The sequence below is a fragment of the Saccopteryx bilineata genome, chromosome 1 (genome assembly GCF_036850765.1).
Source record: "Saccopteryx bilineata isolate mSacBil1 chromosome 1, mSacBil1_pri_phased_curated, whole genome shotgun sequence".
Taxonomy (NCBI): domain Eukaryota; kingdom Metazoa; phylum Chordata; class Mammalia; order Chiroptera; family Emballonuridae; genus Saccopteryx; species Saccopteryx bilineata.
Window position 1 is genome coordinate 106,291,573 of NC_089490.1, and position 24,357 is coordinate 106,315,929.

Here is a 24,357-nt window from a genome sequence, read left to right on the forward strand (position 1 = left end):
TGAGCCCACGCTCAAGCTGGCCTCGGGGTCTCGAACCTGGGTCCTCCGCATCCCAGTCCGATGCTCTCTCCTCTGCGCCACCACCTGGTCAGGCGCAAGAACATTATTGAGTCACTGCATCACATAACTGTAGATTGAACTATGGCTGAATTTCTTGCTTCGTGACACAAATTTCCTTATTGTTTTCAAAAAGACTTACTACCATATGAAATATTCTGCTTATACCCATTGCACAGATGAGAAAATTGGCATGGAGATAGTAAGCAAATTTCCTGAGGTTTCACACTAGGTAAGTGGTGGAGCCAAGTTTTATGTTCAGTCACACCTAGCCAGCATGGGCCTGCTAGTCACCATTCTGAGCATAGGCTCTGAAACTGGATCAAATCTCTGCCCCGCCACTTACCTCAGTTTCTCCATCTGTCATTGGACATACTGTCAGTGTGAACAGTATCCCTCATGGAGTCTTGATAAGAAATTAATGAATTAATACATATCACTTGCTAAGAACAGTATTCAGTATGTGTGAGGTGTTATGATGTTATAAGAATAATACACAAGGCCTGACCTGTGGTGGCGCAGTGGATAAAGCGTCGACCTGGAAATGCTGAGGTCGCCAGTTCGAAACCCTGGGCTTGCCTGGTCAAGGCACATATGGGAGTTGATGCTTCCAGCTCCTCCCCCTTCTCTCTCTTTCTGTCTCTCCTCTCTCTCTAAAATGAAAAAATAAAAATAATAAAAAAACCCTAAAAAAAAAAAAAAAAGAATACACAAGCCTGACCAGGTGGTGGCGCAGTGGATAGAGTGTCGGACTGGGATGCCGAGGACCCAGGTTCGAGACCCCAAGGTTGCCAGCTTGAGCGCGGGCTCATCTGGTTTGAACAAAAGCTCATCAGCTTGGACCCAAGGTCGCTGGCTTGAGCAAGGGGTTACTTGGTCTGCTGAAGGCCCGCGGTCAAGGCACATATGAGAAAGCAATCAATGAACAACTAAGGTCTCACAACAAAAAACTGGTGATTGATGCTTCTAATAAAAAAATAAGAAAAAAAAAAGAATAATACACGAGCCTGACCACATGGTGGTGCAGTGGATAGAGCATTGACCGGAGACGCTGAAGTAAAACTCTGAGGTCACTGGCTTGAGCACAGGCACACCAGCTTGAGCACGAGGTTGCTGGCTTGAGTGTGGGATCATAAACATGACTCCATGGTCACTGACTTGAGCCTAAAGGTAGCTGGCTTGAGCCCAAGGTCGGCTTGAGCAAGGGGTCACTGGCTCAGCTGGAGGTGCCTCCCCATCAAGGCACATGTTAAAAGCAATCAGTGAACAACTGAGGTTCTGCAACTACAAGGTGATGCTTCTCATCCCCCTTCTTGTCTCTGCCTCTCGCTAAAAAAAAAAGAAAGAAATACAGTGGTGTCAAAAAACTTGAGGAAACGTGGTAAGATTATTGATTCCTATGTCCTTTGACTCAGGAATTCCACATCAGGAATTGATCTAATTAAAGAATTGGCTTTGTTCACAAATTTCTATATAAGATTTATTGTGATATTTAAAATAGCAAAAAGCAAATCTGAATGTACAACAATAAAGAGCAAGTTGAATTAAATCCATTGAACATGTGCAGAGAGGTATGTTTATTGACATAGAAAGATGCTTATAAATTGTTACTTGAGAAAGGCAACAAAGTCATGTACACTATTATACTGGTTCTGTAAAAATACGTGTAGAAAAAGTCTGGAACAATCTCAAATAACATCTGTGGTTACTTCTGTGTGGTGGTTCAGTCTTAACTTCCTGTGTTAATGTATTTTTACATAAGAAGGTATTACTCATTTAAAAATTTAACTTGGGTATTATTTGCAACATAGAAATAATAATAATCACCCACCCTATCCATCCTGGCTGGTGTCTGCTATCTTCCTGCCCCGGTTCCCTCAGCGGCTGTCATTTATTTCCTTGGAGGGTGGTATGGGGGAACCAGTGTAGGTTCCTCACCCTGTCTCACCCACTTCCACAAAAGCTCTTGCAGATAATGTCCATTCTGCTCAGTCCTTTGGTTTAACATACACTTACTGTGTGTGCCTGCTCTTTGCTACCCAGGCCCTGGTTAGGCATTGGCAATAAAATCCATGCAGCTTGGTTAAGACCACCAGCTTTGTTGCTTGAATGCTGGTGCTGCCACTTAATAGCTGTATGATTTGAGCAGGTTACTTAACCTATCTATTTGAAAGTAAACATTTTCTGAGCTCCTCCTACCCATAGGCACAGGAGGTATAGCACTGAACAAAAGAAGCACCTGTTCATGAAGCTCACGTTCTAAGGGGGAGGGATCCACAATAAATACAGGCCAGGTTGTGATACGTGCTATGGAAATAATGCAGGTTGAGGAGAATAAAGAGAACTTTGTGTACAGTGAAGTCAAATTGATAGGTCAAAATCAGTCTTGATGAAAGTATGCACAGAAATCAGCAAATACTATCAGTTTTTTCCCCCCCAGAGGGCCATTTGTTAAATATTTACCAGCACAGCACTGGGAAGCAGGAGCAGCAAGTGCAAAGGCCCTGAGGTAAGAGTGCACCTGGTGTGTATGAGGAATATACACACCAAGGCAGTCAGGGTGGTTAGACAGAATGAGAGGGCAGTGGATAGGAGAGGAGGTCAGAAGTAGCCAGGAGTAAGATTGATAGGATGTCGTAGGCCATGGTAAGTACACTGTACTTCATTCTAAGCAAAACGGCAGCCATTGGAAGGTTTTAAGCAAAGGCGTGACACTGCCTGATTTAAGCTTTGAACAGAACCACATAGGGAGGAATCAGGAAGACTAGTTGAAGACTTCAGCCATAAAGTGGAGGTAGTAAGAGGAGCACCTTAAATTTATTCATCTTTTTTCAGATGTTGTGAAATTAAGTAACATTTAAAAAGTGCTTAATGTTGATCTGGCACACGGGAGGCCATCGATAAATGATAGCTGTTGTTATTATTGACAGAATGCCAATTCTGGAGAGAGGAGGGGTGCTCATATCTGGTTAGGAAGGCAAATAATTGTAGCTCCATGGTAAGTAGTGTGCTCCAGATAAATGGGAACAGAGAAGAGAGACATTTCGACCACCTTTGGGTAGGAAGGCCAGGAAGGGCATTTGAGCAACAGGGCTGCTTTAGCAAAGAGGGACGGAAATGGGACCAGAAGGAATGGAGAAGGTGGGGCAGTGGACACACAATACTCTGTACAGAGATGTGTTGTGGAATTGAGCACCTGAAACTTGGATAATTATGTTAACCACTGTCACCCCAATAAATCCAATAAAAAATACAAAACAAAACAACAAAAAAACGAATGTAGAACTGCTGAAAGTGTCCCAGTTCAAGATCTTAGCTTTACCCTTTAGCAGAATACATCAGTGATCAGATGGAACAATGATAATTTAATTACTCAGTGTGTTAATTAAATTGCTTAGTAGGCTGTGGATCGTTAGGTTCCAACTCAAATTCACCGGTAATTTTATGAATTCCATGGAGCCTTTGATTCTGATCAACAGTCTGATAAAAACTCCAGCTGGTAAGAACTTTAGAACTCACTGTGGGAAAAGGAGTTTTTAATCTGAGGCCCAACCATGGGCTTCAGGAGGGCTGTGAATCCCATGAGGATATTTGCAGAATTATGTGTGTGTAATGAATTTGGGGAGAAGTGGAGCAGAGGGGTTCCATTTTTATGAGATTCTGAGGAAGGTTTACGACCTGAAGATTAAAAACATTGCTACCGAGATTAACATTAGAAGGTAAAATTAGTCTAGAAGAACAGGCATGTTTTTGTTTGCCATTTCATCCATCATTAGAAGATCTGGTAAATGATATTTTAAACCACATGAAATGAGTTCAGACACCACATTTAAATTGTGGTTCCGTTATAATAAGGCCTTTGTCATTTTAGTCAAATAGGAATCCAGAGATCATTCATTCCAACTAAGAATTCCAGTGGTAAATGAGCTTTGATATAATACAAAATGCTCTCAGTCAAAATAATGCTCTATTGACCATGCCAGGGTCATCTGGTATTCTTCCTTTTGAATGTTTTCTGGCTTTGATTTTGTTCTTGCTTATTAATTATTGATTTCCTATGGTCCCCAGATTGTAAGCCGCTAAACCTTCAAAACAACTCTTCCGTAAGGGCTTCTTCAAGTTTAAAGAGATTGCAGAATTTTTACTTTAGAAGGAGGAAAAATAGAGGTTAATTGCTCTGACCATCTTCAGGAATTCACCTTCTAGGCACACAAGGATGGTGATAATTCACCTCCCTACATACCTTTGTCCGACAACAGGCTGTGCTATGAGTACTGCGTGAGTTGTAATAATTCCCATTTTGTGAGCAGACTATGGTCCAAAAACCTTAAGTGTGTTATGTAGATGAATTCATTGGATCCTTATAACACCCTAATGAGACAGGGACTTTATCCATTTTATAGAGTCCAAATCTAGGCTCTGAGATATCAGGTAATTTGCCCAAGATGACATAGCCAGTGAGTAGCAAAATCAGTAAACAGAAAATGGGAAACAAGATGTTCTAGGAAGGATGAGTGAGCTGCAGGAAGGAAAGCAACCCTCTTCCCTGCGCCATCGTCCTTTCTTGCTGCATGGCACTTTCCAGAGCTGCTGTATCGGGCACTGGGTCAGGACAGGGTGAGAAATAGAGTACGGGAATCATGACTATTGAGAAGGGTCCTAGGGAAATGAATTAATTCATCTACTTAATATATCTAACTATATATTGTTTAATTAGTGATGGTGGAAACAGTTAACTTTTATTATCTACCACAAAGCATGGTGCGAGGTGTTTTACTTATATTATTGCATTGAATTTTCATCATAAGTCTCCTGAGGGAGGCATTACTGTCCCCATTTCACAGATAAGAAAGCTGAGGCTCAGAGAAGTTGCCTAAGTTTCCCAAAGTCACAGATAGTAAGATTGTATGATATGAACCCAGATCAGCCCCCAAAACCTATTTACTTTATATAGCTGTGGTGGGTAACAGTAGGCTTACAGTTGTGAGTGCAAAACACAGAGTGTAGTCTTGTATTATTATTAATTATTATATTATTTACTTGTATCACAACTGTAAAACTACTTGTGCCCACACCTATATCATACTGTAAAATTTACTTTCAAAGCTATTGACTAAAATTTAAACTATCAGGGGTCAGAGATCTTGTCATGAAAATTTATATACTAGTACCTGTTACCCAGTAGGTATTCAAGAACTGTGAGTTGGTCACCTATCACAGTGGGTTGAAAAATAGAATATCAAAGGCACAAAGATGTATCTTATTTCCAAATATGAAAAAATAAACTTTTTTCACATTCCTTATAGGATATACTGTTCCTTGAAGGCAAAATTATAGAAAAATCTTTTCAATAACTCAACGTATGGTTCAGAAGTTAAAACCTGTACATATTATATAAAGCTTCTAAAAAATGCACTTAGTGATTATAACTGAATGATACTGACGTTTTCAAGATGGATAGTCATGGCTAGGTTAGTTTTGGTGGAGGAAAGCAGCTTGGCATTGTAGAAATATACAACATTATCAAAAACCAACAAGTGGGAGTCATTTTAAGGTACAGAAGGTACACATGTAAATGCTTAGACATGTGGCCTGACCATCTGCATGGTCCATGCCTGTATTTTCTAGCTCCTGGTTGATGCCTCCTTCCTCAGCTCACCCAGCCTTCTTACACGTGTTGAGAAGTGCGGAGCAGTGCTGTCTGCCGAGAGTTCCGACTGTGGCGTTGCTCTAATATTCCAGCGTCACCGTTTTGGTTTTGAGGTATTCGTTTAATGCGTCCTCACCTAGGGAAGAGAAAAACTTGAGGGATGTTCATAGGTGGGTGTGATATTACCAGACTTTTGGACACAGGTTTAGGTGTCTCGGTCACTAAGCAAATAGAATGTGGCCCAGACCAGCGCCTCTCAACCTTTAAATTTCATGGCAATCACCGGATAATCGTGTGAGACTCCAGGTTCTGATTCAGTTAAGTTCAGCATAGGCCCCATGATTAAGCATCTCTTGTCTACTGTGTCTCTTTTTTCAATTATAGTTTACATTCAATAATTTTTTTTTTTGAAGATGTGAGGCCTTAGGGCTTCCTCAAATCCATCTTTTTTTTTTTTTTAAACAAGTTTTATTTTCTTTTTTAATTTTTTTTTACAGAGACAGAGAGAGAATTAGAGGGATAGACAGGGACAGACAGACAGGAACAGAGAGATGAGAAGCATCAATCATTTAGTTTTTCGTTGCGCAATGTAACACCTTAGTTGTTCATTGATTGCTTTCTCATATGTGCCTTGACCACGGGCCTTCAGCAGACCGAGTAACCCCTTGCTCAAGCTGGCGACCTCGGGGTCTCAAACTTGGGTCCTCTGCATCCCAGTCCGACGCTCTATCCACTGCGCCACCGTCTGGTCAGGCTACATTCAATAATTTTGTATTAGCGCAGGTCAACAGCATAGTGGTTAGACAATCATACACTTTAAAAAGTGTCCCCCCTATTATTTCCAGTACCCACCTGGCTTTATACATAGTTACTACAATATTATTGCTGATATTCCCTACACTGTACTTCACATCCCTGTGATTATTTTGTAACAACCAACTTGTACTTGTTAATCCAGTCACCTTTTCTACCTAGTCCCCTAACCCTCCTCCCCTCTGGCAACCACCAGTCTATTCTCTGTATCTATGAGTGTTTTTGTTTTGTTTGTTTATATTGTTCTTTAGATTCCACAGGTAAGTGAGATCATATCATCCTTTTCTGACTTATTTTGTTTAGCATATACTATATCTCTCTTCTTTTTTTTTTAAGTGAGAGGAGGGGAGATAGCGAGACAGATTCCCACATGCGCCTTGACCCAGGATCCACCCCAATTTGGGGCTGATGCTCGAATCAACTGAGCTAGTTTTAGCACCTGAGGCTAACACACTTGGACCAACAGAGCTATCCTCAGCAAAAAGGGTGAGCTTGAACCAATTGAGCCACTGGATGCAGGAGGAGGAGAAGGAGAGAAGGGGCAGAGGGAGGGGGAGAGAAGCAGATGGTCACTTCTTCTGTGTGCCCTAACTGGGAATTGAACCTGGGATGTCCACATGCCGGGCTGACTCTCTGTCCTCTGAGCCAACCAGCCAGGACCTATACTATGTCTCTTGATCTCATCATTTTTTTCTTGTGCTTGCTTTAATCTTGTGTTGTTTTATAAATTTAGTGTAGCCTAGGTGTACTGTGTGTATAAAGTCTACACTGGTACACAGTAATGTCCTGGTCCTTCACATTCACTCACCACTCACTGACTGGGTCACCCAGAGTAACTCCCAGTCCCATAAGCTCCATTCATGGTAAGTGCCCTATACAGGTGTACATACCATTTTTATCTTTTATAATTGTTTTTACTGTACCTTTTCTACGGTTACACAATATCTTTAGATACACAGCTATATCCATTGTGTCTTCACAATAATGACTACCTACAGTCTTCAGTACTAATCATATTTTAAAATAAGGAAAATGCAGTTTTCCTGCTTCCTGTGGTATTTTAGAAGTAGAGAAAGCCATATCCACACAAAAATAATAATAAATAGATCTTGCTGTGTGTGTGTGTGTGTGTGTGACAGAGAGAGAGAGACAGAGAGAGGGACAGACAGGCAGGAAGGGAGAGAGCTGAGAAGTATCAATTTTTCATTGTGGCTCATTTGTTCATTGATTGCTTTCTTATATGTGCCTTGACCTGGGGGCTGCAGCAGAGCGAATGAGCCCTTGCTCAAGCCAGCGACCATGGGGTCATGTCTATGATCCCACGCTCAAGCTGGTGAGCCCCCCTCAAGCCAAATGAGCCCTCTTTCAAGCGGGCAAGGTCAGGGTTTCGAACCTCGGTCCTCCGTGTCTCAGTCCGATGCTCTATCCACTGCGCCACTGCCTGCTCAGGATTGCTTTCTCTTTTTTTTTTTTTTTTTTTTTTTTAATTTTATTTATTCATTTTAGAGAGGAGAGAGAGAGAGGGAGAGAGAGACAGAGACAGGGGGGAGGAGCTGGAAGCATCAACTCCCATATGTGCCTTGACCAGGCAAGCCCAGGGTTTTGAACCGGCGACCCCAGCATCTCCAGGTCGACGCTTTATCCACTGCGCCACCACAGGTCAGGCTGCTTTCTCTTTCTATTCTAAGCTAGAATAATCATCAATTTCTATAGTAGTTAAAGGGCATAAATGCCACAAAGCTGACGAGTATGTGATTCTGAGGGTTGAGCTAAAACAAGGGTTGTGCCCTTAAATTAGGATCACCTGTTTTATAAGAAAACCAAGACTCGAAGCTGGCCCATCAAAAGACAACTTGCTTCACTTCATAATACAGGGGGCCCTCAGGTTACAACACAGTTCTGTTCCTATGACAGTGATGTAACTGGAATTTTGGTGTAAGTCAAAGCAAACCCTAGCCTGACACAAACGGAACACTTGAGCTTTTAACAGTCCAAAGTGGCCTAGGTAAACTGCATTACTGTGTATTCTTCCACCACGTGCAGCCAAACTAGTCCACCCACAGCAGTCTATAAGTATGATGCTAACGGCATAAGCTGAAACATTCACATCTCAACTTTTTAAGTTTTTATGGGAGTGAGCGTTGTAAACTTGAAATGTTGTTATGTCGAGATTGTTGTAACCCAAGGACCCCCTATAGTGAACTCTGAAAGAAAATCTCCCAGTGTATGTTGGAGGCAGGATGAAAACTAGATAAAAGACCTGGAAAAAAAAAATGACTTCACCTTCCACTCAATGGAATTTAAAATGAGAGTTACTTTTATTGCTGCCAATACATTGCCCAAAGTCATCAGGAAAAAAAAAAGTAAAAATGCCCCAAGTTAACGAAATTTATATTAATTGACTATAATTTCAGGAAATCACATATATTTCAGTTTTTGAACATGCTGGACTGACCATGGGGAGTGAGAACATGGGCTCCACAGCCAGACTGCTTGGCTTGGAAATCTCTGCCAGTGGCTGGCTGTGTGACTTTGAACAAGTTAATAAATGGTACCTCTCTACCAGGGCTATTGTGAAATTGCTTGTGCTCATACAGGTGAAGTAATTAGAATAACACCTGGTTTAGTGTTCAAGGTAAGTTACTACTTGAAGTGGGATGGTGTCACGGCCTACAATGAATTGCACTTTGGGCTTTCGACAAACTTGAAATTTGTTCCCAGATCCCCAAACCCTGCAAGTTGCAGTGCTGACTGTGAAGGACTGCCAAGCAGCTCAGAGACAGGATTTATTCTTGGAGCTATCTGGGTATAGCACTGTACCCATTTTGCCTGTCTTGGGTCCACTTAGTCCAATAAGTGCTAAACCAAGTTCATGCTAAAAGTCAGGCCAAAAGAAAACCCAGACAAAAAACACTATTTTAGCTAAAAGATATTGTCAGAGGTTCTTTTCCCTTTCAACACTAATTTTCTTTTAAAAAGAAACACTTTCTCCACACAATTTGTGTACTTTTCTGTTTTTTTTTTTTTTTTTTTTCTTAAGCTGGAAACGGGGAGAGACAGTCAGACAGACTCCCGCATGCGCCCGACCGGGATCCACCCGGCATGCCCACCAGGGGGCGATGCTCTGCCCCTCCGGGGGGTCGCTCTGCCGCGACCAGAGCCACTCTAGTGCCTGGGGCAGAGGCCAAGGAGCCATCCCCAGCGCCCGGGCCATCTTTGCTTCAATGGAGCTTCTCTGCGGGAGGGGAAGAGAGAGACAGAGAGGAAGGAGAGGGGGAGGGGTGGAGAAGCAAATGGGCACCTCTGCTGTGTGCCCTGGCCGGGAATCGAACCCGGGACTTCTGCACGCCAGGCGACTCTCTACCACTGAGCCAACCGGCCAGGGCCAACTTTTCTGTATGTTCAATAAAATGTTTTAACATTTAAAAGAAGTTAGTGTCCGCCTGACCAGGCAATGGCGCAGTGGATAGAGCATCTGACTGGGATGCTGAGTACCCAGGTTCGAAACCCAGAGGTCACCAGCTTGAGCGCAGGCTTATCCAGCTGGAGCTCGAGCTCACCAGTTTGAGTGTGGGGTTGCTGGCTTGAGCAAAGGGTCACTTGCTCTGCTTGAGCCTCCCCCCCCCCCCATCAAGGCACATATGAGAAAGCAATCAATGAACAACTAAGGTGCCACAATGAAGAATTGATGCTTCTTATCTCTCTCCCTTCCTGTCTGTGTGTCCCTATCTGTCCCTCTCTCTGACTCTCTCTTTCAAAAAAAATAATTAAAAATAAAAGATGTGCCTGACCAGGTGGTGGCACAGTGGATAGAGCATTGGACTGGGATGCAGAAGACCCAGGTTCGAGATCCCGAGGTCGCCAGCTTGAGCATGGGCTCATCTGGTTTGAGCAAAAAGCCCACCAGCTTGAACCCAAGGTTGCTGGCTCCAGCAAGGGGTTACTCGGTCTGCTGGAGGCCCACAGTCAAGGCACATATGAGAAAGCAATCAATGAACAACTAAGGTGTTGTATCGCGCAATGAAAAACTAATGCTTGATGCTCTCATCTCTCTCCATTCCTGTCTGTCTGTCCCTGCCTATCCCTCTCTCTGACTCACTCTCTGTCTCTGTAATAAATAAATAAATAAATAAAAAATTTAAAAAATAAAATAAATAAAAGATGTTAGTGTCCTTCTCAACCCAGATCAAACTGATTGGAGGAAATTAATGCCTTTCAAAACAGTACATGACGATCGCATGAAACACAGAGCAGGCTTTTCTGTGATGTGGGAACAAAGGGAACATGCAGGGGAAAAGTGAAGCGTACCTAAGTCCTTTCCGAAGCCGGACTGCTTAACTCCACCGAAAGGGGCTGCCACGTCCGTCTTGTTGTATGTGTTAATGAACACGGTGCCCGCCTCCAGCTTTTCACTCACGTACATAGCTTTATTTATGTCTCTGGTGAAAACCCCCGAGGCCAAGCCATACTCTGTATTATTTGCTCGCTGCAACACTCCATCAATGTCCCTACAAGATGTTTTTAGAAGACATAAAACTTCATGAAATGTTAAGCACAACACTCCCACTATATGTTCTCATATTTTTCCCCTCTTTGCTAGAAACAGGATAACCTTACTGCCAACCTACTTACATTTTTATAAATTAAACTGTCCAGGCTTCTACCAAAAGATACTCCCAGTGAAACATTACAACTCCAGTATGATATTTTTCATCTATATCATACAACACCATTTGGAAACAAACCTGAAGTCATCTTTTCCATCTTCTTTGCTGGTTCTGCTTTATGATTTCCTTAGCCCTCCCTTGAGTCCCACTTCCAGACATACTCTCAGAGCAACCCCCATTGCCCTCCATCTCTTCAGACTTTAGACACACAGTTCACAACTCATTCAGCGCCTTGCCCTGCACCCCCAGCTCCCACCAGTGCCACTGTGGGGTGTCGATGGTAGTGACGCAGTGGGAGGGCTCTGCAGCCAGACTGCCTGGATGACCCTGGGCAAATGACTTCATCTTCCCACACTTGTTTATTCTTGTGAGAATGGAAATAATAATAGTAATGATAGCACCTGTTTTGTTGTGAGGATTAAATGAGCTATTGGTGTCTGGACCACAGTAAATGCTCAGTAAAAGTCAGCTATAATCAGGAAGCACATATTCCTCCAACTCAGGATTTTGGATAAACTCTTTGTGAACTTTTTTTTTTTTTTTTTTTTTTTACAGAGACAGAGAGAGAGTCAGAGAGAGGGGTAGATAGGGACAGACGGACAGGAACAGAAAGAGATGAGAAGCATCAATCATCAGTTTTTCATTGCGACACCTTAGTTGTTCATTGATTGCTTTCTCATATATGCCTTGACTGTGGGCCTTCAGCAGACCAAGTAACCCCTTGCTCGAGCCAGTGACCTTGGGTCCAAGCTGGTGAACTTTAGCTCAAGCTGGCGACCTCGGAGTCTTGAACTTGGGTCTTCCGCATCCCAGTCCGACGCTCTATCCACTGCGCCACCCCCGGTCAGGCTCTTTGTGAACCTTTGGTTCACCTCCTAACCAGATTGGAAACTCCCAGAGGATCTTGCTCCTCTTTACACCATGGTGTTGTAGTAGCAAACGAGTGGGAATTCAGTTAATTTGCTAATTCAACACAAGGAGGGTAAGACAATCCCTTAAATTGGTCTGGTGACTTCACTGCCTTTTGATTCAGTATGTGTCCAGTTCTAACCTGCCTGTCATAGTGTGAGTATCTCACCTTTCTGAGTGTCATCCTCATGCTTAGAAATGCACACATTTTCTACGATACGGTCAGTAGATGCAAGCCAGCAAAGAAACAGACTCTTTTCTAAAACTGTAGGAAAAAATAAGTTGTACTGAATTTTTAAAGAAAAAGCACAGGCTTTAATAAGGAGCCTTCCGAAGATATTTTCAAAGGTAATCTTGGCTACACACAATTTTAAATTTGCACAAGATATTTGGAACCTAACTTGGAGTGAACTGAAAAGCTGCTAAAATGCTCACACTTCACTGCATTGCTCCTAGTAGAGATCCAGATATTCATAGACTGGACTAAGGCTTTATGCCATTGCTCACGAGGACTATTGAGATGACATAGTGTCATAGTATATCTTGTCTACTTCTTTAATAATAACAAGCATAACAATGGCAACACACCAATAGCAAACCCTTGATTTATTTAACCCTTAGAATGACCCACAAGGGTAGATACTATTAATAACTCAATTTTCCAAATAAAGGAACCAAGGCACAGAATGTTTAGGTAACTGGCCCAGGTCCATACAGGCAGCCAGGTCTGGGGTCAGAGTACAGATTACCCCCTGTACAATACTGCCTCTGGGCTTCTGTGATTAATTGCCCATATACTTGTCTGTCTCCCACAGTAGACAATAAACTCCTGAGGACAGGAACTGTGACTTATCTAGGTTTATACCCCCCAAACATGGCTTCTAATATCTGCATGCTTAACACAGAGCCTGTCTTATGGGGGAATTTATAATAAGGGAACAGGGTAACAGGGCATTCTTGAATCAGTTTGTCAAAGTTTACTCACTATAGCTTAATGTCCCCAAAGTCTCTTAAAATGTGTCTATTAAAGACCAAGAGGTTCTTCTGAACTCTATATTCTGTTTTTCTCCCCCACTTTATCATTGGTTGAAGAAAACTAAAGCTAGAATTCAAAAGGATCTTGCGTAGTGTACCATCAGGCTATTGTATTACCGTAGATTCCCATGTATAAGACGCACTTTACTTTTGGGGCCGAAATTTGAAAAAAAATATGTTACATAAAGTTGTTGAACTCAAGTTTTTTTTTTAATTTTTTTTTAAGATTTTTATTTATTCATTTTAGAGAGGGGGAAGAGAGAGAGAAAAGGAGAAGGCAGGAAGCATCAACTTCCCTATGTGCCTTGACCAGGCAAGCCCAGGGTTTTGAATCAGCAACCTTAGTGTTCTGGGTTGACATTTTATTCACTGTGCCACCACAGGTCAGGCCCAAACTCAAGTTTTATTCATCATAAAATTCATACAACTCCTCATCACTGTCAAAACTCCCATCCATTAGCTTGTCCTCATCTGTGTCTGATGACAAATCATTGTCTTCATATATTGACTTGTCCTCAGTTCCATCTATGGCATTTGAAATGCCACAACCACTGTATAAGACACACCCAGTTTTCAGACCCCAAATTTTTCCAAAAAAATGTGTCTTATATATTGCGAAATACAGTAAATATTCTTATATGAGTTTAGTTACCATGTGGCCTTCTTCAATACACTGAATACTCTGGAAAGTTTCATATGCTATATATCAAACCAGGATATCATTTAAAGCTGATTATATGGTGATTGCAGGTATTTCTATAAAAAGTTGAGTAGGCCCTAACCAGTTGGCTCAGTGGTAGAGTGTCAGCCTGGTGTGTGGATGACCTGGGTTCAATTCCTGGTCAGGGCACACAGGAGAAGTGACCATTTGCTTCTCCACCCCTCCCCTTCTTGCTTCTCTCTCTCTCTTTCTCTCTTCTCCCCCCCCCCCCCCCAGCCATAGCTGGATTGGAGCAAGTTGACCCTAGGTGCTGAGGGTGGCTCCATGGCCTCTGCCTCAGGCGCTAAAAAAATGGCTGCAGTTGCAATGGAGCAAGGGCCCCAGATGGGCCAAGCATCGCCCCCTAGTGGGCTTGCTGGGTGGATCCTGGTCAGGGTGCATAAGGGAGTCTGTCTCTGCCTCTCCTCTTCCCACTAAGCTAAGAAGAAAAAAGTTGTATATTAGGCTTCTGGGAGCATAATCACTTAGGAAGGCAGCACTTTTTTTTGGAGAAAATCAGATTTCACAGATGCGGCCTTCTGTAAGAATGTAAATATAAAAACTAGTTCTGCTATTCTTGGTTATTTACCTGGGTCCAGAGACATTTCAAATGTCAACTATACAAGAACTAAACTTCAGTCAGCTAAAATCTCATGTCAGTCATTAATTTAAGCTAAGAAACAAAGTATATTTCAATCTACATCAGTTGGCACTCTCTTTTAATTAGTTAAGTCAATTATTCTTAAATTGAATTTTTAATAAATTTGTATTGGTTGATTTTAGAGAAAGAGAAGAACGAAAAGAGAGAATAAAAAGCATCGATTTGTTGTTCCACTTATTTATGCATTCCTTGGTTAATTCATGTTTGTGCTGTGACTAGGAATCAAACCCACAACCTTGGCATATCAGGACAATGCTCTAACCATGTTCATTGATTTTATGCTCTATGTACAGCTCAATGGAAGAAGAAAAAAGAACTTATTTAATCAAAACTTGTTAACATGTGCCTGAAGAACATACCCATTTTGGAATTTAGAAATGACCATAACAGGCCCAAAAGATTCCTCTTTGGCAAGATACATGTGGTCTTCCACATCTGTGAAGACTGTTGGTTCCATAAAAAAGCCTATTTGAAAAACAGAGGAAAAGAACATCAATTATAGGGTAGTTTCCAATGAACAGTTCTCATTTAATTACAATAAATATTTTTTTCTTCCCTCTGAGTGAGTAAAACCAAGAAACTTTCATTTTCCTATTTGGCACTAGAATTTCTAGGTTTGTAGTTTTTTAAAATGTCTTTATTATAAAAATTTCAAACGTATGTGAAAGTAGAGAAAATAGCATCATGAATAGTTAAATATTTATTCATATTTTGCTATATTTCATTCATTATTTTCCTTGCTGAAATATTTAAAAAAAAATTACAGAGATTACAACTTTGACCTCCAACTATTTCAGTATAAATCTGTAAAAAATAAGGACATTTTCTTACATATCACAATACATTATCATACCTAACAAATTCATGCTAATTCCTTATTCATAACTAGCCGTACCTGGCCACGCGTTGCTGTGGCTCAGTCAGGTTAAATGGAAAAGAAAGAAAAGAGAAAGTGCATGTTTCTAATATGTTTAATTTCACAATGCTTGTGGGTATACAATATTTTTCATTGTTCACTGTCTGTGCAGATATAGAGATTGTCTGGTTTGCCGACTCTAGGACACACAATATATAATTGTCCATGTGAGAAGCAATCCGTGTCTAGATCTAAACCGCACAATTCTAAAGATTGGCCTTGAGCTTTGTTGATGGTGATTGCAAACGCCAATCGAATTGGGAACTGCAATCTCTTAAGCTGAAATGGCATATACGTTGGAATCATAGGAATGAGGACATCTTCACCTTTGAAAGGTCCTGTCAAGATTGTTGCTTCTACAACATTGCTCATTAATTTTTTTATTGCAAGCCATGTGCCATTGCAAAGCTTTGACTGTTGATATTTCGCAACATGATAATTGGCACGCCGATTTTCAATTGCAGTATGTGCGGTGGCATCCCTGGCAGATCGAGTGAATTCAAGAATTCTGTTGGATAATTAACTGCTTCATCTGCTCCCACAACAGTGTTGACGGACTTGTATTTGACTGCCTCGCTTTGAATGTTGGACTGAATAATATTGTTAAGTTCATAGACGTCTTTGTTCTTGGCCGCAAGAATAGCTCGTTCACTCAGCTAATCGTGATTCTTATAATTGGGAAATACTTTTTCAACCAATTTTTCTTTTGATGTCACTAAATTGCAGAAGTTATGAGGCCTGAGGTCAGATCAACTGGCACCTTTCCGTTCCCAATTTCCAGCAACTGATGTGAGAATATCTCAGCTGATCGATTGTTTTGCAGCTGGACATGCATATTTGTAGTTAATTTTAACGTCTTTTCGTGTTGCCACAAAATAGAGTATTTCAGGTAAGCATTTATTTCATCCACTGGTGTCGATTGAGGAATTACAGGTAATGTTTGCCTGAAATCTCCTGCAAGCATTATTAATGTGTTCCCAAATGGTCTGATGTTTCCACACAAATCTTGCAATGATCGATCAAGAGCCTCTAGAGATTTTTTGTGCGCCATTGTGCATTCATCCCAAACAAGAAGTTTGCATTTTTGCAATACTTTTCCCATGCTGGATGCTTCGGAAATGTTGCACGTGGGAAGTTTTAATGAATTGCAAGTTCAATGGCAATTTCAAAGTGGAATGAGCAGTTCTTCCACCTGGTAGCAATGTCGCAGCTATTCCGGATGACGCAAGAGCTAAGGTTATGTCATTTTGGGATCGAATTGCTGCCAGAATCAATCTAATTAGGAACATTTAACCAGTTCCTCTTGGTGCATCTAAGAAGAAGATCTCTCCAACCCCGTTATTGACAGTTTGCATTATTTGATCATAAATGCCTTTTTGCTCAAGCATTAGCTTAGGAATATTTCATTGCACATACAACAAAAGATCACCCGTGTTGTAATTTTGTTCACGATGCAATTCTACGTCGAACAAAGCAGCAGCAGATCGATTCAGTGATGGCATTCCCAATTGATTGAGAACTTTGTTCACGATTTCTAAGCACAAATCTTCAATCATTATCAATGCTTCATTGTAGATTTCTGCTGTGAAATCCATGTTTATATTTGAATTTTCCTTGCGTATTTGATGGAAAATATCTTCAGCCATATGCGATTTATATTTCTCCCATAACATTGAAATGAAATCATAAAATATTTAGTATAGCATGTGTTGCTTTTACGTCCAACAGATGGCGCTGTTTTTCAAAAAAAGCATGTTTTTATCTGTCACAGGTGTGACATCTATATAATAATAGGTATATAAAAACATAAAAAAATATGTATTCTAATGCAACATTGTGTCAAAATTTCAAAGCAATCAGTGAAGAACTTTTGGAGATTTAAGATTTTGAACAAACGAACATTTACATTTTTATTTATACAGATTATACTTCAACTTCTGATTGTCTAGAAAGATCTCATTACAGATGATCTGTGTGATTCAGGAGTTAAATTCTACATATTACATTTGGTTGTTAGATCTCTTAAATGTCCTTTAATCTAGAACATTCCCTCCTTATCCCTGCCTCTTATTGTTCATGCCATTGATGTGTTAAACAGACTGAGTCACTCGTTCTATCCTGTGGAATATCTTGCACATTCGATTTGTCATTGCTTCCTTGGGTTGATATTTAATTTGTTTTTTTGTCCCCTGTATCTCATAAATAGAAAATTTGACCTAAAGATGTGATTAGATTCACATTAAAAGTTTTGACAAGGCCCTGGCCAGTTGGCTCAGCGGTAGAGCGTCGGCCTGGCGTGCGGGGGACCCGGGTTCGATTCCCGGCCAGGGCACATAGGAGAAGCGCCCATTTGCTTCTCCACCCCCGCCCTCTCCTTCCTCTCTGTCTCTCTCTTCCCCTCCTGCAGCCAAGGCTCCACTGGAGCAAAGATGGCCCGGGCGCTGGGGATGGCTCCTTGGCCTCTGCCCCAGGCGCTAGAGTGGCTCTGGTCGCGGCAGAGCGACGCCCCGGAGGGGCAGAGCATCTCCCCCTGGTGGGCAGAGCGTCGCCCCTGGTGGGCATGCCGGGTGGATCCCGGTCAGGCGCATGTGGGAGTCTGTCTGACTGTCTCTCCCCGTTTCCAGCTTAAGAAAAAAAAAATACAAAAAAATAAATAAATAAATAAAAGTTTTGGCAAAAACACTTTACAGGTAATGCTGTGTGTTACCCATTGCATCCCATAGGAGACACACCATATCCAGTTGTCCTGCTCTCACTGATGCTAAGACTGACCAGTGGTTCCAAGTGGTGACAGACAGACCTCGCCATTATAAAATTGTGTTTTTCTCCCTCTGATTGCAAGCCATCTTACACGTGATATTTTGGTATCTTACAAATACCCAGGTCCCCATCAACCTTTTTTTTTTTTTTTTCTGAAGCTGGAAACGGGGAGAGACAGTCAGACAGACTCCTGCATGCGCCCGACCGGGATCCACCCGGCACGCCCACCAGGGGCGACGCTCTGCCCACCAGGGGGCGATGCTCTGTGCCTCCGGGGCGTCGCTCTGCTGTGACCAGAGCCACTCTAGCGCCTGGGGCAGAGGCCAAGGAGCCATCCCCAGCGCCCGGGCCATCTTTGCTCCAATGGAGCCTCGGCTGTGGGAGGGGAAGAGAGAGACAGAGAGGAAGGAGGGGGGCAGGGTGGAGAAGCAAATGGGCGCTTCTCCTATGTGCCCTGGCCGGGAATCGAACCTGGGTCCCCCGCACGCCAGGCTGACGCTCTACCGCTGAGCCAACCGGCCAGGGCCCCCATCAACCTTTTATCTAATAAATTTAGCTTCCCTAATGATGATGGCCTGAATCAATTATTCCATTTAATTAAGGAGTGCAAGTTGGTTATTCTTCTATTCTATCACTTTTTTCTACAATAATTAGGAAGGATTCTTCTGAAAAAACAAAAAAAGTATCCTTTGTTAGCCGCTCAGTGATCCAGAAATTTAGTTCATATAGGAAATACAAGATAAATATTGATTTTTCCCCCTTCTAATTACCAATTTCAGAGTCAAGTATTGGTCCACAATCTACCTACAGGAGTAAAAAAATGAGTTTTTTGCAGTTGTTTTTCTTTTTCTCCTTGTGGGTACCATGACAGCAAGCCAGTCACATATTTTAGTAAGAGGTACTGCTCTAGACAAGAGGCATGAATCCTTCCTGGGCTACGCTGGTTAAGATTAAATCTCACAGCGTCAGGAAGAAAGATCCGCAGCTCCTGAGTAACACAGTTATCCACTATCCTTGTTTCCCCTCCAGTGAAGGCCCTGTCCTATGTCCTTTATTACTGAACTAGAAAGCCCGGCGGTCATATGAAATGATCGCTATTCTAGATATTATAAATTGTAATTAAAATGATTTGTGCAAAGGTGTCTGCTAATTCAAACTGAATTACCCAGGGCAGGCCGCGAGGACGCCCCTTTGCTTAGTGCCCCACGGGGTTTCCCCCTTCTACTTGCTTAATTGCTTAAAGTAGAGTGCAATGAAGGAAACCACTGGCGGTACATTTCTTAAGAGCCACCGCTAGCTCAATAAATAAAGGTGATTTAAATATGTTTTAATCCTTTTTGCGTTTCGGTCAGCATTACTCTGTCGTTTTTTTGCATTTCTCTCCTGCCTTTGTTCAAGGGACTCATTTTGTCGAGACAGGCTTTTTTGTCTTGCATCTGAGGCAAGCCTTGTTTCTCTATGCTCATCAGTCTCATTTTGCCGAGAAAGACGCATTTGCTCTGCGACTGAAGCAAGCCTTGTCTTTCTCTGCTCAGTGGTTTCTTTTTGTCGAGAAAGCCTTTTTTTGTGCAGCTTTAGCTCCTTTTCTGTCCTCTTCAGTGCTGTATTTTCTAGGAGGCATTCTTAAAAGAAATTACGTTAAGACGTAGTTTTTATGTAAAACAGATGATTGCCAATGCAAACAAATGTTCACCTTCCCCCTGACACGCTCAATTTGCATTCAGCCTTAAATTGTTTCAAAAGCAGATGATTGCCAATGCAAACAAATGTTCACCTTCCCCCTGACCCGCTCAATTTGCATTTAGCCATGGCAACTTCACCCCATTGGCTAGTACAGTTACGCAAGCAACCAATAAGCTATCGGCGACAAACAGACACTTAAGCCGCATATAATAAAGATTTTCACAGCCTAGTAAAGCAAGGTGTCCTCGTTTCATCCCATTTTACATTGGGGGCTCGGGAAAATTGTGTTCTTCACGGTGCCAGCAGCTTAGAAGAGCCAAGCAGGATCTAGAAATTAATTCCCCTGACTTCTGAGGCAAACTGGTGTTGCTGTAAAAACCGTAACCATCTAGTCCAGAGGTCTCAAACTCGCGGCCCACGGGCCGCATGCGGCCCACCCACCAATTTTGTGCGGCTCGCAGACTGGCCCGCAGATTAATCCACGAAGTTTGATTAGTCTGCGGGCCGCACAAAATTGGTGGGCGGGCCGCACGGCCGCGAGTTTGAGACCTCTGATCTAGTCCCACTGAAGAAGCCAGGCGCCCCTTATACCTCAGGAGGGTCTTCTTACCTGGCCTTGCAACTTGTCTTCCCCCATACACCAGCGTGGCCCCTTCTTTCACTCCAGTTTCACAGTATTGCAGAAGCTTTTCCAGATGGGCCTTATGATTTTGGGGCCCATGATCAGTAGATCTGTCCAGCGGATCACCTATTTTCATCTTTTTAATTTCTTCCACCTGTATGTCACCCAGTTCACAAAATACAACTGACTGTTAATAACATTAATGGATACCCTTGACTGAGCTTCTAGCATGCGGTCAGTGTCATATTAAACTCATAAAAGATGTGTTGTCATTTAGTCTTCAAAATAGCACTAGAGTTGGCTTTGTGTTATTTCCATGTTACAGATGAAGAAATGGAAGCTTAGAGAGGTTGAGGGACTTGCCCAAGGACACACAACCACTAAATGTTGTGCTTTTCCTGATTGGAAAGCCTAAGCTCTTAACCACTGATTTCTAAAGGAGCACAGGTACATAAAAATGATCCTGAATTAATCTATTAAAATAGTAAATCTGATGCTCTGGAATTTCTGTTAACACAGCGTACTAACACTCTTTGTGACAAAAAAACAAACAAACAAAAAAAACCCACAGCCAAAATGGCCACATCGTTATCTTTTTCTCTCTCCAAATGTGTCTGACTGCCCTTGTGAAATTCTCACGGCATGGCCATGCCAGAAGAATTGCTAGAATGTTCTTTACTGAACAATGTTTATCACTGATGTGTCTTTGTAATCACTTCTTGTGCACCTCAGTTATCTTAATCTATTTCTGCACTCTTTTAATGTTAAGTCCAATTCTAGTAAGAAGAAAGAATGGGAGGAATCGTGACCCCACAGGCCCATGAATTTAAATTGAGGCCTGACAATAATCCCTTAGTAAGTGTGAAAAAAAAAACACCTGTTGAATGAATAAGTGAATAAATGAATGAATATAAATCGCATGTGTAAAAATGTGTGTGCTGATGGACTGATAGAGGAAATCCTTGACATTTCTAGTCTCAGTATTTAAAATTTCAACAAGTTATAGTTGTAAAAACCCAATGACAAGAGGTACTGTAACTATTTTATTGAGGCACAAAATTGAATTACTGGGATATTTAGGTGGCAGCCGCTGCCCACCGTCTGCCTCTCTGTCTGACTTCCTTGTTTTCTACTCGCAGAAAGAAAGACTGTTTGCCTCTTGGGGATGGGGTGGGGGAATTGGCTCTGAAGAAAAAAAAAGCTGGGTGATTGTTTTTCAAATATAAACAAATGCATGATTACTACTACCATCGTAATGATATGATGTAGTATAATTTAGTGTTTAGTCTTCAGTCACAGAATTCATCTTAGTCGTTCTATAAATGGCTTTTAGTCCCATATTTATAGAATCCTGACCAATCTATAGTGGGCATCTGTCTATCTATCTATCTATCAAGTATCTCTCTTAGTGGAGAAAATGATATCTGCCTTGTTAACTGTGACTTGAGGATTTGTAAGGATCTAGCAGTATATCCCTCAGAGTCAATTTAGGGCTTTATAAAAACATCAAGTGTCAAGGATTTAATGTACTATAGATGCAGAGCAAGGCATATGTAATAACAGCTTGTAACAGTATGTTTTTTTATACAGACCTATAACTTTTTACTATGAAAAATTATAAACACATATAAAAGTAGACAAATAATATAATAAAATTCCATGTACCCATCACCCAACTTCAACAATTACCAGTTCATAGCCAATTTATTCCACCACTCACTTCCTCCCCTCCTGGGGAGTAGGAGGGAAGTGAAGTCTAGACATTATATAATTGAACCTATAAATATGTCCAAAAGTAGCTCTAAAAGATAAGGACTGTGTTGTGTGGTTTTTCTTTCAATATACAACCACAGTATGATTATCACACCTAAAAATTCACTAAATCTCTGAAGTACTTTTCAAGTTTCAGCAATTTCTGTTCGACTCATGGAGCCAAGGTAAAAAGGCACCTTACCACTCTCGTCACAAAGTCATCGTGGATGGATTCCTCCACAAACAGCCGTCCCGCTGCAATACAGTTCTCTCCTTTGTTGAAAAATACTGCTCCCATGCCCTTGGGCAGCAGAGGAGAAAAGATTGTTAACATTACTTGGGAAGTCGGGACTGTCATAAAATTGCATGTACTGAGAATTAGATGCTATTAAAGGCAGCAGACAGCACAGAGAGGTCACAGAAAAGCACAATCCCTTGGCCTAGTTAGTGATGAGAGCTGCTGGAGATGCTCTGTTTTGAATCTACATGCTTCTAGGGGTTTTGTTTCTTCCTTTTGGTCTATGAGCACTTTAAAAAGGGTGTAAAAATAAGGACACACCACTAAGCACAAATTTTGTGTTGCAAGAAAATCTAGATTGCTCTGTAAATTTAAAATGTAATACTTGTATAGCAAATTTTGCTTCTGAGAGCTCTACATTAGTTTGTATAAACCATGAATGTTTATAAGACTCCCCCACCTCCAAGCTTTAAAATCATCTTAATGAGCCCTGGTTGGATAGCTCAGTTGGTCAGAGCATCATCTAGAAGTGCAGAGGTTGCCAGTTTGATTCCCATTTAGGGCGCATAGAAGAATGGATGTTCCTGTCTTTTTCATGCTCCCTCCTCTCTCTAAAATCAATAAGATAAACATTTAAAATATATTAATGAGACAAATTATAAATATATTATTTTTAAAATTAAGTGCTCTGAGTATTCCCAAATCTAAGCATAAAGATGATAATTTCTACATATGACTGGACAAGACCAAATCTCACTGTAAGGTTTCTAGTGAGCAAGGAGGTGAAATGTGTTTTAGAAGCAGGCACCTATTTAGTTAGACTTGACCCACTCTTACCATTCTCACGGCTTTGTCAAGTTCACAGTCACTGAATATTATCAGTGGGGATTTGCCACCAAGTTCAAGGGAAACTTTCTTCAAGTTGCTCATAGCACAGCTAGAGAAAAATAAATGGGAAACGAGTATTTAGTCTCTCCCTCTCTCTCTCTGTCTCTGTCTCTCCCTCCCCACCATAAACTACCACTTGGCATGGAAAACATAACTGAGCCTCAGAAATATTCAGAACCTTACACAAAGACAAAACATGAGTGGTGGAATGAATGGGGATAACTGTTAAAGCTAGGTGGCAAGCACGTGGGAGTGCATGAAGCTATTCTGCGTGCTTTGCATATATTAGAAAGTTTCCATCATAAAAAGTTTTGTATTAAATTCTGTGGTATTGGAGAGAAGATGGCAGCAGAGTAGGCGGATGCACAGACACCCAGCTCTCAACACCAAACTGGAATACAAATCAATTTAGAAAAAATCAGCATGAAAAACCAACACTGAACTGCAAGAACAGCTCTCAAAAACCAAGGAGCAAAGAGGAAGCCACAATAATCCTGGTAAGGAGTGCCTGAATCTCCTCTGCTTACAGGAAGGGAAGGAGGGGGGTGAGGCTGAGAGCCCAGAGAGGATTTCACAGAGGAAAAAGAGCAGAAACTACTGCTCACAGCCACTTACCTGGCGACCAGGGAGCAAGGTGGGTTGAAAAGACCAGCTTATCTCCCAAGTGGAAAAGACAGGGAGAGGGACAGACTGTGAGGGGCTAAGGTATGCAAGAAACAAAATAAAAAAGCTGACTCATTCGTGCTGGAGGCGGCCATAGCTGGGGGAGGGACTGAACCTTTCACAAAACAGAGCTGAAGTGCTTCCAGATCAGAGATCTCCGGACATCTATCCAGCTCCAATCAGCACAACAAGACACAGCTGAAAACAAGAAGTGGGGAGGAGGGGCAGTAACTCAGGTCTCCATGGAGATCTGAGATACACCTCCCCCTACTGAAGCTGAGAGAAAAAACCCTGCCCCCAGTGAGATTAGTTGGAGGAAGAGACCTTCAGCGTCTCAGGTTAC

At 41.8% G+C, this 24,357-nt stretch overlaps 1 protein-coding gene across 1 annotated transcript in view; it reads right to left on the reverse strand.

Moving 5' to 3' along the window:
- Positions 1-962: 962 nt before the first annotated feature.
- The window catches only part of ALDH1L2 (aldehyde dehydrogenase 1 family member L2), a 76,875-nt gene continuing 53,480 nt past the window's right edge, over positions 963-24,357 (reverse strand). Inside the window, exons 18-23 of the mRNA XM_066263406.1 lie at positions 23,301-23,400; positions 22,428-22,526; positions 20,462-20,627; positions 14,852-14,957; positions 10,829-11,028; positions 963-5,843 (exon numbers count right to left, since the gene is read on the reverse strand). Coding sequence (XP_066119503.1) covers positions 5,788-5,843; positions 10,829-11,028; positions 14,852-14,957; positions 20,462-20,627; positions 22,428-22,526; positions 23,301-23,400 — 727 coding nt within the window. The 3' untranslated portion in view covers positions 963-5,787. The remainder of the gene's footprint in view (positions 5,844-10,828; positions 11,029-14,851; positions 14,958-20,461; positions 20,628-22,427; positions 22,527-23,300; positions 23,401-24,357) is intronic.